General features: G+C 36.3%; 1 protein-coding gene across 6 annotated transcripts in view; it reads right to left on the bottom strand.

Moving 5' to 3' along the window:
• The window catches only part of TNS3 (tensin 3), a 168,773-nt gene that overhangs the window by 82,561 nt on the left and 73,929 nt on the right, over window positions 1-12,283 (bottom strand). For 4 of the 6 annotated variants that reach the window (XM_058831211.1, XM_058831212.1, XM_058831209.1 and 1 more), the window contains 6 exons: window positions 12,132-12,182; window positions 10,807-10,929; window positions 9,216-9,280; window positions 5,060-5,143; window positions 1,782-1,894; window positions 138-198 (listed from right to left, as the gene is read on the bottom strand). In XM_058831211.1, coding sequence (XP_058687194.1) covers window positions 138-198; window positions 1,782-1,894; window positions 5,060-5,143; window positions 9,216-9,280; window positions 10,807-10,929; window positions 12,132-12,182 — 497 coding nt within the window. Of the gene's footprint in view, window positions 1-137; window positions 199-1,781; window positions 1,895-5,059; window positions 5,144-9,215; window positions 9,281-10,806; window positions 10,930-12,131; window positions 12,183-12,283 lie in introns of those variants that run through there. The other 2 variants (XM_058831213.1, XM_058831215.1) reach the window with 1 other exon arrangement.

The following is a 12,283-nucleotide window of genomic DNA, read 5'->3' as shown; positions in this document are numbered from 1 at the left end:
AAATAAAATACGTGGTTTAAAGACACAGAAAACACAAAACAAACAAGAAACCCACAAACTAAAAAAGGCTATGTAATTCTGCAATCATGAAAATTAAAATCTAAATTCAAACGTAATGAAAAATGCTTACAACTTACTATATTCCAGATGTATAAACTGGTTGCATAGCCTGGTATAACTTCAGAAAAGGCCGACAAGCTGAAAAGAAACCAACAAAAAAGAGTGTTTTGTAACTAGGAAGCTTCATGCACATCCAGACTGAGCAAAAAGGCACACAAGTGGCAAAGCTGGACTGTCAAAACACCCCTGGAAAGCAAGATTGGCTTAAAGGTATTTTATTTTATTTACGACTAGTTCTGAATTCAAGAGGAAGGGACTTTAAAGAATTCTAGTAAGGAAGGAAACAAATTCTTCAAGAAAATGAAATTATTAAAGGAAGAATGACAATGGCTGAAAGAAACCAAACCCCCAATATAAAAGAAAAACATTTTCAAAATAAATTATTCTATCTTCAGTTTTGTTTAAAAATTAGTAAGGCCCTTAAACTTCTACCTAGAATAAACAGTACCCTAACTATATTAAAGCAGTTGTTTTAGAAATAAAACCAGACTAAACAACAATGACAATATAATCATTGCAAATTCATGCTGATTATATTACAAAAGGCCTTTGGATAATAAAAGTGCAGGAACACAGAACTGTTATGTAATCATAAATCATTAAGTTCATAAATCATCTCTAAGTTCATCAAGTCCAACCATTAAAGTTGGATTCCTTTACTGTGCTCTAGCACATTATGTCATTCTATCATTTTAATTTTAAAGCCACTTTGGATAGCAAGCCATGTTAGTAGCACTGGCGAGGCCGCCCCTCAACTACTATGCTCAGTTCTGGGCCACTCACTTCAAGAAAGACACTGAAGTGCAGTGGTGTGCCCAGAAGAGGTCAAGGGAGCTGGTGAAGAGTCTCCACGCATGTCCTATGAGGAGGGGCTGAGGGAGCTGGGTTGTTTCACCTGGCGAAAAGGAGGCTCAGGGAGGCCTTATCACTCCCTATCACTGCCTGAAAGGAGGTTATAGCAAGGTGGAAGCCAGCCTCTTCTCCTGGGCAGCTAATGATACAATAAGAGGACATAGCCTCAAGCTGCACAGAGAAGGCTCCTTTTGGACAACGGGAAGAATTTTTTCACTGAAAGGATTGCAAAACTTTGGAATGGAATGCCCAGGGAGATGGTGGAGCCACCAGCCCTGTAGGTGTTCAAGAAATGACTAGACATGGCACTTAGTGCCATGTTCGAGTTGACAAAGTGATGATGCATCAAAGGTTGGACTCAATGATCTTGAAGGTCCTTTTCCAAACTAAATGATTCTGTGTAATTCTGTAGGTACACCCAAACTCTCCAAACAGCTTTTCCACACAAAATCCAATCTCAAAACAGTAAAGAGATTATATTTATAATCATTTCCCAAAACAAAGAGAAAATAACTGTGAACTCTGACCAGGTTCTCAGATCCTTTGCAGTAACAGGGACCACAACTGTTCAGAAACAGGCAGACATGAATAGAATCAACTATTCATTTAACAAAGAACAAGAAATTGATTTCACCTGCTTCAGTTTTTGTTCTAGAATGCTTCTCTTCTGCTTAATTTACTTGGAATATTTGGATGGATATCAAGAAGATAATAATTCTATTCTGAGATTCATGCACGCTTTCTAGAAAGTTCCAAAATGAAACAAGACTTTGATCCTACACCTGAATAGGAAAAATTAGGTAATTTACCTCCCCCAGCATCTAAGTTTGGGATGCCATGAAGGATAACATAGTGCAGGAAAAGAGGGGTTGCATTCATTTTCACAGATCCAGATAGAAGGCCACTTAAGAACTGCACATATCTGAAAACAGAAAGTTTATCTGAATTATATAAAAACACTAATACCAGGGAAATACATTATTTACACAATGGCATTGCCAGATTATGGGTAATAAATAGCATTGTGACAATGCACATAACTCCAAAATAATAATCTTCACAAAACAGCATGAAAACACACTTCAATTTACCACTGTATTAAATCCATGGCTGTTACATTGCTATTGTTGATATCTTTATTTTAGTTGTTTACACTACTACTCTAAGGAAGAAACTAGAAGAGACAGTAAAGTCAATTGTTTTGATACACATTCTTAGTTACAACTGCACTCTTAAATGACTTTCACAGCAGCATGATATGCATCCCATCCAATTCACAGTTAAGTAACCTTCATTAAAACAAGAGCAAGAAGTGCTCATCAGAAATCTTAACCTTAAGGGCAATGCAGTCAGGTAACACCTTAATGACAAGTGATCTCACTCAGCACAAAACAAGAGCAAAGCCACCACAGCAATGTGAAAATTACTCTATTTCTGAGATTTAGTATGTGGTTTGGTCACATGCAAGTAAACATCACTGCACTGTCTTTCATTTTTCCACTGGCTTTGAGCCCCTCTTTCTTCCATGCCCATAAGAAAACCTTCATTTAACTTTATTTTCAGGAATGTAATAGAGGAAAATCACCTTTTTCACCTTAATGCACAGATCTCATTAACTGAACTCCTAGTAACACCATAATGAAAGATATCCTGACAGGTAACAACAGCTTTACTACCCCAGAATGGGGGTTGTGGTGATTTAAAATTGGTTTAATTTCAGAGAGCTTGCAAAGCTCAATTTATTTTAAATGTTAAGAAAAGGCAACTTTTTTTTTTTTTATTTCTCCTTCAGTCTTTCTGAAAGAATTTGGTACATCAAAATCACAAATTCTACAAATTGACACACCTAACATGACAAAAAAACAACATGTTAAAATCTTTTGTCAGTGACCTTTCATAATTTTAATAAATTAGTTTATTAATATCAGTGTGAACCCTTTCTTCTACCAGCTTTTTAATTATTACAAAAATGTAACTGAATTTTTGAAAGCCATTCTCAAGGCAGTGCACTTAAGGGGCCTACAGACAGTTCACTTATTTTGAGAAGAACATTCAAGGATCTATCCTGAAGGTTTATGAGAAATTTTTTTTCATATGAAGGGTCTCTATCTGCATTTCTCATTCAGACAAATCTTCAACTTCCTATCTGAGAATGGATTCAAAATAGATCTGGTCATCTACAGTTACTTGTCTTGCCATTGTTACAGTACCCAACTAGCAGTAGGGAAAACCTGTGTGACTTAATGGCCACAATTTATTTTTATCTGGAAAATATTTAGCAGAGAAAAGGTTTCAAAATGTGAAAAATGGGTGTATTTTCATACTTTACAATTTTGAGATCCACTTAAATTATACCCACTTATATCAGCTGGGTTTTAATAAGGATATCAGTAATTAATTACCCAGCAGTGGTTTCAGAGATAAAGCACATTAAAAGGCCACTGACTGATCAGAATAGGAACAGAGTATAAAATTATCCACAAATATTACAGGAGTTGGTTTTCCTTTCTCTGCAATAAGATTAGCAGCCGCTGCCAGGCCAGACATAGGTAGGAGAGGTGAGATTCAAGAGAACAGTTCTGACAAACAGTTTGGAAAATCACCATTGTTCTCATGAGAAATGACAAAGTATGAGTGTATGTCTGGAAGATGGTAAGGGCAGCTCAAGTTCAGTACTGGTGAGCAGAGATGTTAACTCCATCAGTCAAGAAGCAAACGGAGTATCTCTGAGGCCCTCCCCCGACAGTTACCTCCAGAAGAATTAAGCAGGTGTCCTTGAAGGGTGTGTAGGAAAGAAAGATGCAACTATCTTTACGTCTAGCTATCTAACGTCTAGCTTTAGGGCTCACATACAGTTCAGCTAACTTAGTAGCTACTGAAGCTTCCTGTTAACATGGTTGAAAAACTGCCCTGATGCACAATTCACAGGCAGTTGTGGAGGTTCCTGGCTCTCACTGAAATATCCCTGCTGCCTAGGGTTTCTGGATGGGAAGATTAACAATATATCTTCCCTTTTGTTGTTATGGTTCACACTTCTCTGTCTGGCAGGCAGCATACTCAAATCCTTATTATTAAAATGCAATACACATATATGGAAGCATAAAACTGAAACAAAAAAAGGCCAGCTACTTTACTTTTTAACTTCTACTTACGAAAAGTTTATTTCAAGTCTAACAGAACGTTGTGTTACTATTTTTCAAGTTATTTTTCAAGGAGCTATGCATGTCACCTAATGAGTTAAAAAAGTAACTGGTAAATTTCTATTTAGGGATGAACAGAACCAAACACTGTACACTAGTTGTTAATACTGATTTTTCTGTTTTAATCACTAGCAAATTCTTATACTTTAAACAACTTCTAAACAACCTACTGCACAGACATGGATTAAGACAAAAAAATAAACACTAATTATCAAATCAAACCCAGATGATATATTATATTTTTAAAAGAGATTCACCCTTATCACAACTACTTTTCTGATGGATACCAGTATCTTTTGGTACTGAATCCTTCAATTACCAGTCATCAAAACAAGGTACAGAGTGAACCACAGAACTATTCACTTTCCAAAGTACTCGTTATTTTGAATCCTAACTCAACCTTTGTCATACAGACAGACTGAAAAGATAACACAGATAATCACAATGAATATGCTTTGACAAACATTTACTAGCATGGACATGGGGCAAGTGCGTAATCCTCTAAATGAGTAGTAAAAGAAATCTTTATTGCACACAAATCAGCACACATTCCATACTCAGCATTATGCTACGGAATAATGAGTTTATTGTTATCTTGGAACAATCAAGATTCTGACATCTCTTTGCTAACAAACAATGCAGTGAGAACACATTTAGATAACTGTGTGGTACAGACGGTCTTGTCTATCTGGGACCACGTGCAGGAACTGAAGGAGAGATCTCATCAAGGAATATTAATATAAAATAAAGTGCTGAGAATTCAGGAAGCACTGGAGGATCTTGTGGAAATAGTCTACACTATACAGTAGCTGGGGAGGGAGTGAGGGATGAGAGGAGAAGACAATAAAGACATTTCCTGTTGATATAAATTAGAAACAATTGAATACCTTCTTTGGGACGGCTGCATTAAAGCTGAAACTTTATCATCAAAGAATTTCTTCATAGCAAATCTGTCTAGAGCCTGATCAGCACTGTCAAGAAAGAGACACACGTTATTCTGCTTCAGTGTTATCTTGAAAATTCAGCAGGTTACTGCTTGAAATATGCAAAAATATTTGCAAGAAAAAAATGAGGGAAGTAAAGAAAAATGAACAAAAAGAGCATCTAACTAGCAACACTAGTAATTTGGACATTGTGGACAATGATGTTTATTTCACTGACACCTTCTCATTCAACACCTTAAGATAGTTTCCTTCCTGAGCAAAGCACCTACTTCCTTATTCAATTAACTGAATGGCATACTTCCAACTTGGACACATTAAAATCAGAACGCAAAAAACTTTGTCAAATCTTTGGCTCCCAAAGAAGGATACTTGCTATAATTTCTTGAATGTGCCCCTGGGGAGTTCTCTCTATAAAATACAAATTTATTTTTTTTTTCAGAAAGAACTGTAGTACCAGGATAGTATAAATACCAGGCTAATTAAAGCAGTCAATAATTCATTCTGCATTTGTTTCCTGTACCCTGACCCATCAAGGAAGAGACTGTCTTTGAAAAAGAACTATTTTAAATCAGACAACCACATACTTTTCAAACACACAGTCAAGGAGCAACATATTCCAAAAATACATTTTCTTCTATTCTCTATCCAGAATGCCTCTTATATGGGTCTTTTTTGGGTGAAGGAAGGCAAGAGGCTACAGAAAATAAAGAAAAAGAAGTGCCAAAAATCAGTAAGAATGCTGTTTATCACATATGCCAAGTAATGTACTATGGTGATTCTTTTATATCTATTCCATATATATGTCTCATAACAGATGTAGTTCAGAGTTTTAATTTAAATCAGAATAACAGATCTAGAAGTTCCAAAACATAAGAACACACCAGAATCTCAACTTTTAAATTCCACAACTAGTTCAACCTAAATGAGTTCAGAGGAAAAAAAACCTGTGCAAAGCATACGTATGCATATCAGGATAAAAATTAAATATATGCTTTTTCAAAAAATTAATCATAAGATGCCAATTGTCTTGACAGGGTGCTGGATCAGGCTATAAAATAAAGCCTTTTCTTCATGGGTGTTAAAAACTACATAATGTGTACTTAAAATATTCTTGACCCAAAACCTCTTTCTCACACAAACCACCATATATCTCTATATATCTTCACCCACTGCCATCCAGAATTTAGGCAGCCTAATCCCAACAGGTCAAAAAACTGCTATCACTGTGCTTGTTAAAATAGAGTTTACCAACAAATGCAAAGAGCTCTGTTTGACCTCATTAAATTTGATGACACATTATTCATTCCTAAATGAGAAAATTTGATATTACAACATAATAATTGAGGTTACATCAATTAGGATTTTTCATAGAATTATATAATGGTTTAACTTGGAAACAACCTTAAAGATCATCTTGTTCCAAATCTCCTGCCATGGGCAGGACACCTTTCACCAGACCATGTTACTCGAAGCCCCATCCAATCTGGCCTTTAGCACTTCCAGAAATGCAGCATTCACAATTTCTCTGGACAATCCATTCCAGTGGCTCACCACTCCAATGGTAAAGAATTTATTCTTTATATTTAATATCTAATCTAAATCTCCCCTCCTTCAGTCTATAGCCATTCCCTCCTTGTTCTATCACTGCCTTACTTTAAAAAGTCCCACTCCACCCATCTTGTAGGCCTCCTTTAGGTACCGGAGGATCACTAGGTCTCCTTAGAGCCTACTCTTCTTTCAGACTGAACAACCCCAACCCTAATCTTTAGCCTGCCTTTACAGGAGAGGTGTTAAGCCTAAATTCACAGGATTTCACTAAGCCTAGTTTTTTTTGGCATGTTATTGTGGTTTAGGAATGGAATTCTCTAATTTAATGCTCCTACTGACGCTTTCCAAACCACACTGCTGCTTGTTCCCTCCCTCCTCTCACCGTCCCCTGCAGTAGGATGGAGAGGAGAACTGGAGACACAAAGGCAAAGATCACAGGTGTTGCCGCTGAAGATGAACAGATCACACGGACACAGCTCAAGGTGTGGTGAAAGGAAGAAAGAGTTTATTTTTCCTCCCAGGATTTATAGGTTTCTGACCATGGCCAGGGATTGGATGGTCAGGATAACACTTTCTCACTGCACTGGCCATGAGAGATGCCCATCACAAGACGTGTAACAGAAAGAATGTACACATATCTATGTTTACAGTTACTGTCCTGGGAAAGTCTTAGAAAACCATGTCAGCAAGCTCAGAAGCTGAGTTTTCAGGGCGACACACAGGTTTTGAACTTTGAATAACAATTTACTGGACACAGGAATGAGATAAGAAAATTAATAGTAACAACAACAATACTAATGACAGAGGGCAGAAGAAAGGAAATATCAGTCACTATGGAAACCACCAACAACAGACAACACTGGATGTCTCCCTCTGCCACACCTTCTCAACCAGAATGGACCCCTTCTCCCTTGAAGGATCCCCTTCCCCTCACCCCCCCGCAATGAGATGAGGTGGTATAGAATAACCTCTGGGTATTGGATACGTGCATACTGAAAACATTAACTCTGTCTTGGCCAGAACCAGGACACCTATGCATGCTGACAATTAAGAGCTTTCTTCAGTGTAAACATCTTCAAGGTCTTCTAAGTACCATTTCAGACACAGTAGATGGCACCCTTAACATCAGCACCTGCAGTGATTTCTGCTTCTGCAAGGTTGTTGTGTACCATTTTCAAGAGTCTTGGTAATTCTAGGGATATACAAATCCTTGCTGGGAAATCCCCAACCTCATTCTTACACAGAAAAGTTAAGTTTTGGATATCAGCTGCCAGATACCCAGAAAGTTAGAGGGCATTCAAGCTCATTCCTCTCCTGCAGCTTTACTGGAGGAATCCTGAATTTGTTTGTGGTAAAAGGTGATACCTTTCATTGCTGGGCTTAACAAAAAAACACCTGAATGTGACTACAATGATGCTATTAAAATGTATTCATAGCCAGGTATCACCTTTAAGGGTGACATAATACTGCAACACTGAAATGACACCACAACAACTGTACTACCCTCACTTGACAGTTTTTGTCATTCAAAATATGTCTCAACAAAATATGAAATTGTGGCAATCACTGATGGGTTCTTTTCAGCACATATTGGTGCACACAATAGTTTCTTGGTCCATAATGATTTAAAAATTTGGTTTACCCCAATGAACACAGATTATTTTCCAGGATTCTAGTTTGATTGACATCCCTGAGTAATTTGCCATCAACCTCTAGTGATTCAAGACTCCATCAACTACAGTAGTGGATCAAATCTATTACTGACAGGCTGGTGTGAATTCAGGACCAAATTTGATTTAACCATGGCACTGAGAGTGTATTCTTCTTTTAATACATTTATGTATGTATATAAATAAAAAACCCCAAGGGAAAACAATGTGATTAGAAACCAAACAAAAATTTCTAAAATGCATTTCATCCTTTTTGAGACCATTTATCAAACTGTAGCTTTTTTTAATATAAATTGTCAATTCTCATTTCATAATTTGAGCACTCAAAAGAAACAATTAAAACTAACTAATGAGACAACTACTGTTTAAACTGACTGCAAAATAAAGTCGAGATTATTTCTTACACTTGATTTTGCACTTGAATCAATGTCTAGGAATTCCCTATTCAAACATTGTTTCCAGATTCTAATAACAGTTTTCCTTAAGTACTTATGGAATAATTTCTCACCAATTCAAGAGGCCACTTGATGGATGTGGAAAATAGATAGGTTCAATAGAATAAAGGTAGTATCATTACATAAAAATGGTTTCCTGCACATTCTATCATTCATTTGAAAATATCCTTTTGAAAAGTTTTCTGTAAACCAACAGAATCTCAGTTTCAAAGGGACTTTAGGCTGTCACGTAATCCAACCTCCTGCTGGAAGCAGGATTACAAGAAAACTATCATGAAAGCAGGCTCTGTTAAGAAAGACATGCTCTAAAACTCTTTGAGAAGAACACCTGACAAACACTAAGCTGACAGACAGTAATCAACCAAAAGGCATTGTTCCCCAATGTTTATTGTAAAAAAACATGCAACATGCATAATTCACACTTACCTTGCAGAAACATTGGTAAAGTGCATATATGATGATATGACTACACCTATCCTTCCTTTTCCTCCCTGTATTAGGAAAAAGGGAATGATAACTTATATTATGTATTACATTATTGGGCATTATTATATTTAAGACCCATACTAAATAAAATTTCAAGGCAAAAGAGCTTCAGAGTCCTTTTGCTCATGCACCCTGCATTGATGGAAAGGTGGAAATAATGGGTAGCAGCTTATCTGTCAATGTAAGCTGGCTGACAAATGACATAAAAAAACACTAAGCAGGATTTCTATGTGCATGCGTCAAATCTTACCAATTAAGAGGAATCAACTGGGAAAAAAGAAAAAAAAAATTGTATAAACTACTCTAATTTTGTATTATTTTTTCCAGAGATCATTCATAACCAATCTAGACAATGTTGCAATTCCCAGGATGAAATGCTATAAAACACCTATTTTAGAAATAATATACCTTTATGACAGGTTTTCACATTTTTACCTCCCCATCACCTGAGATTTATAATAATGATTTTCTATTAATAATTTAAAAAAATGCTTCAAAGTAATTTTAAATAATTTACAGGACAATTGCAGTAAAATTTAACAAGCAGTAATTCTCACAGATTTCAAAATATTTTCAGTCCCTCAGCTGATAGTAGTCGGCTGTATCTATCCCTGTGGCTGGAACCCTCAATAAGCAAAAGGCATTAATCAAGAACATACACTATCAATTTGTATATGATTGTCTACCTAGAAATACTTTGTTCCCTTTTTTTTTGTCCCATGTATGGGCCGTTCTCCTGGCTGCATTCCTGCAACTTGTAAGATTTCAAGTATTTCGGACAATAATGGCATCCTGCCTGGAAGAAATTTGGGACTGAAGACTATACAACCTGACTTGAAGAGAAGTTTCCATACCACTATCACAGTCATTTTGCTTAGAGTAACATCTGTCACTGATATAGAGATAGATTTGCCTCAAGCGTCACGAGCACAGCTACCACCCCAGTTCTGAATTCACTTTATCCAAATTAAACTAAGGTTTTTCTTTATTTCTGTTTATTGTGAGCAAACAGGAGGAAGCAACACAGCACAGCGGTAGCTTTGTTCTAAAGCACTGCAATGATGCTGTCAATTAAAACCTTTCAAAAATATCCAGAAGGTCCTTAATGACCTCATTTCCGACAACCATACACAGTCTCAAGAGATGATCTGTAATACAGTGCTTGTTCTTATCCGGCAACAAAATTCGTGAGTGTCACAGAACATGGAGAGTTTTCCATCAAGCAGGAAAAACCTCTAGCTTCTAAATACATTTACAGAAGTAACAGTGGCCTTTGAAGGATGAAGTAACATTGGTTCATGCGATACTGCAGCAAGGGCTATAGGACTTTAGTCATAAAGAAATCTTTAACAAGCATGAAAGGTCAATGGATTTAAGCTTATTTACATCCACAGAACATCAGGCACACATTGTTGACACAATGACACACTGTTGTCAACACTGAAAACAGATCTAACTTTTATTTTTTAAAATGAGAAGAGTAAAGGACAAAGTTTTTGAAAATTAATACAAACCCATCCATGGCACTTACTCTGCAATGGATCACCACCACGTGTTGAGGATCATTGTCCAGCCAGGACTCCATAGCCTTGCAGATGGTGCACACCTTATCAAGAAGTGGAGCATGGAGATCAGGCCACCCCACATCCATAATCTGCAATTAAACAACTAACATTTACAAGAGACACCTTGACTCTAGTATCACAGACTAAAATCTGGATTCAAATAATTGTCATGGTTGAAAGTCTCCACATCTTTTCCCATCTCAGATAATCATGCAAATCAATTGTCATGATGCTTGCAGATCTCTTAAGTGGAAGAGGGAATTTTTTGGTTTTTAAGGTACCAGTAGATCTAGTTTTATAAAAACAAATAGACAAAAAACCTCCTCCTCCTCGCCCCCTCCCAATCTCACCAAACACTTAAAAATTACATTTCTGAAGGTCTTGATTTCTAAAAATATTTTTTAGAACAAACGATTTTTGATGGCTTTCATTTTATTTTCAATTTATTTCCTTCATGTGCAACTTGATTACAGCATGTCAAAATTTTGTTCAGATTTTTTATTCACTACACAATAGTTTACTAAGCCTGCTTTTATTATATTCATATTTACTAGCAAAACATATGCATAATTACTAACAACACATATGCAATGCAAACATTATGCATTCAACATATGCCTAATATTAAAAAAATACATCCTTCATGATCAATAAAGCATGCAAAAAGTTAAAACTAAGAGGGATTTTAGTACTTTCCTCAGGTATCTTATCTCTGTAAATGTACTGCTGAAAATACACATCTGTGCTACTCTGTCTGGCCTTATAACAGATGCTGAAGTGTACCTGCACACCAGTTTTTACAACACATCAATTAGTGAGAAGGAACAAGAGTCAGACATCAATCATTCTGGCATTCCCTATGTCTCTATTGGGCTGAGAAGCAACTACTCAAAAATAGTACAAAAGGGAAGTCCTTATCTGAATTGAGTTCCCTAGCTTCAGCTGACTGGACATTACAGTATACAACCCCAGTATCCTCTAACTGCACAAAAAAAGTATACTTGAAGTAAAATTTCTATCATCCAAGAGAAGTTTTTCAGAAGTCACAACAGGCTTCTGGTCTTGTGTGTAAAGTCTAAGAAAACAACAGGAATAGCTGTGTAAAACACAGATCTAAGAGACACAAAACAGAACTTGAGAAAAAATAATGAGGTACGCATGTTGCATTTTTCACTATCTTCCAAAACTTCTTCTCTTACTCTGTATATCAACAAGTGCATAGCTTCAGGGCTTATCAGGCCATTTAAGTTGTATTTAACACTAGAAAGCTGTTATGGAAGACAGTTGATACCTTTGGGTTAAGCTTGGCAAGGTCATACCTCTTTTCAGAGAGGTTTAATACCTGTTCAGAAAGAAAGAAAAAAACTTTAACCATCAAGACTTCATAATTTATGTAGTAAATAGATGTATTTGAAACATAAAAATTACAAGAAACTACAATGA

Source organism: Poecile atricapillus, chromosome 2 (genome assembly GCF_030490865.1).
Source record: "Poecile atricapillus isolate bPoeAtr1 chromosome 2, bPoeAtr1.hap1, whole genome shotgun sequence".
Taxonomy (NCBI): Eukaryota; Metazoa; Chordata; class Aves; order Passeriformes; family Paridae; genus Poecile; species Poecile atricapillus.
This window is presented reverse-complemented; position numbering and strand designations above follow the sequence as displayed.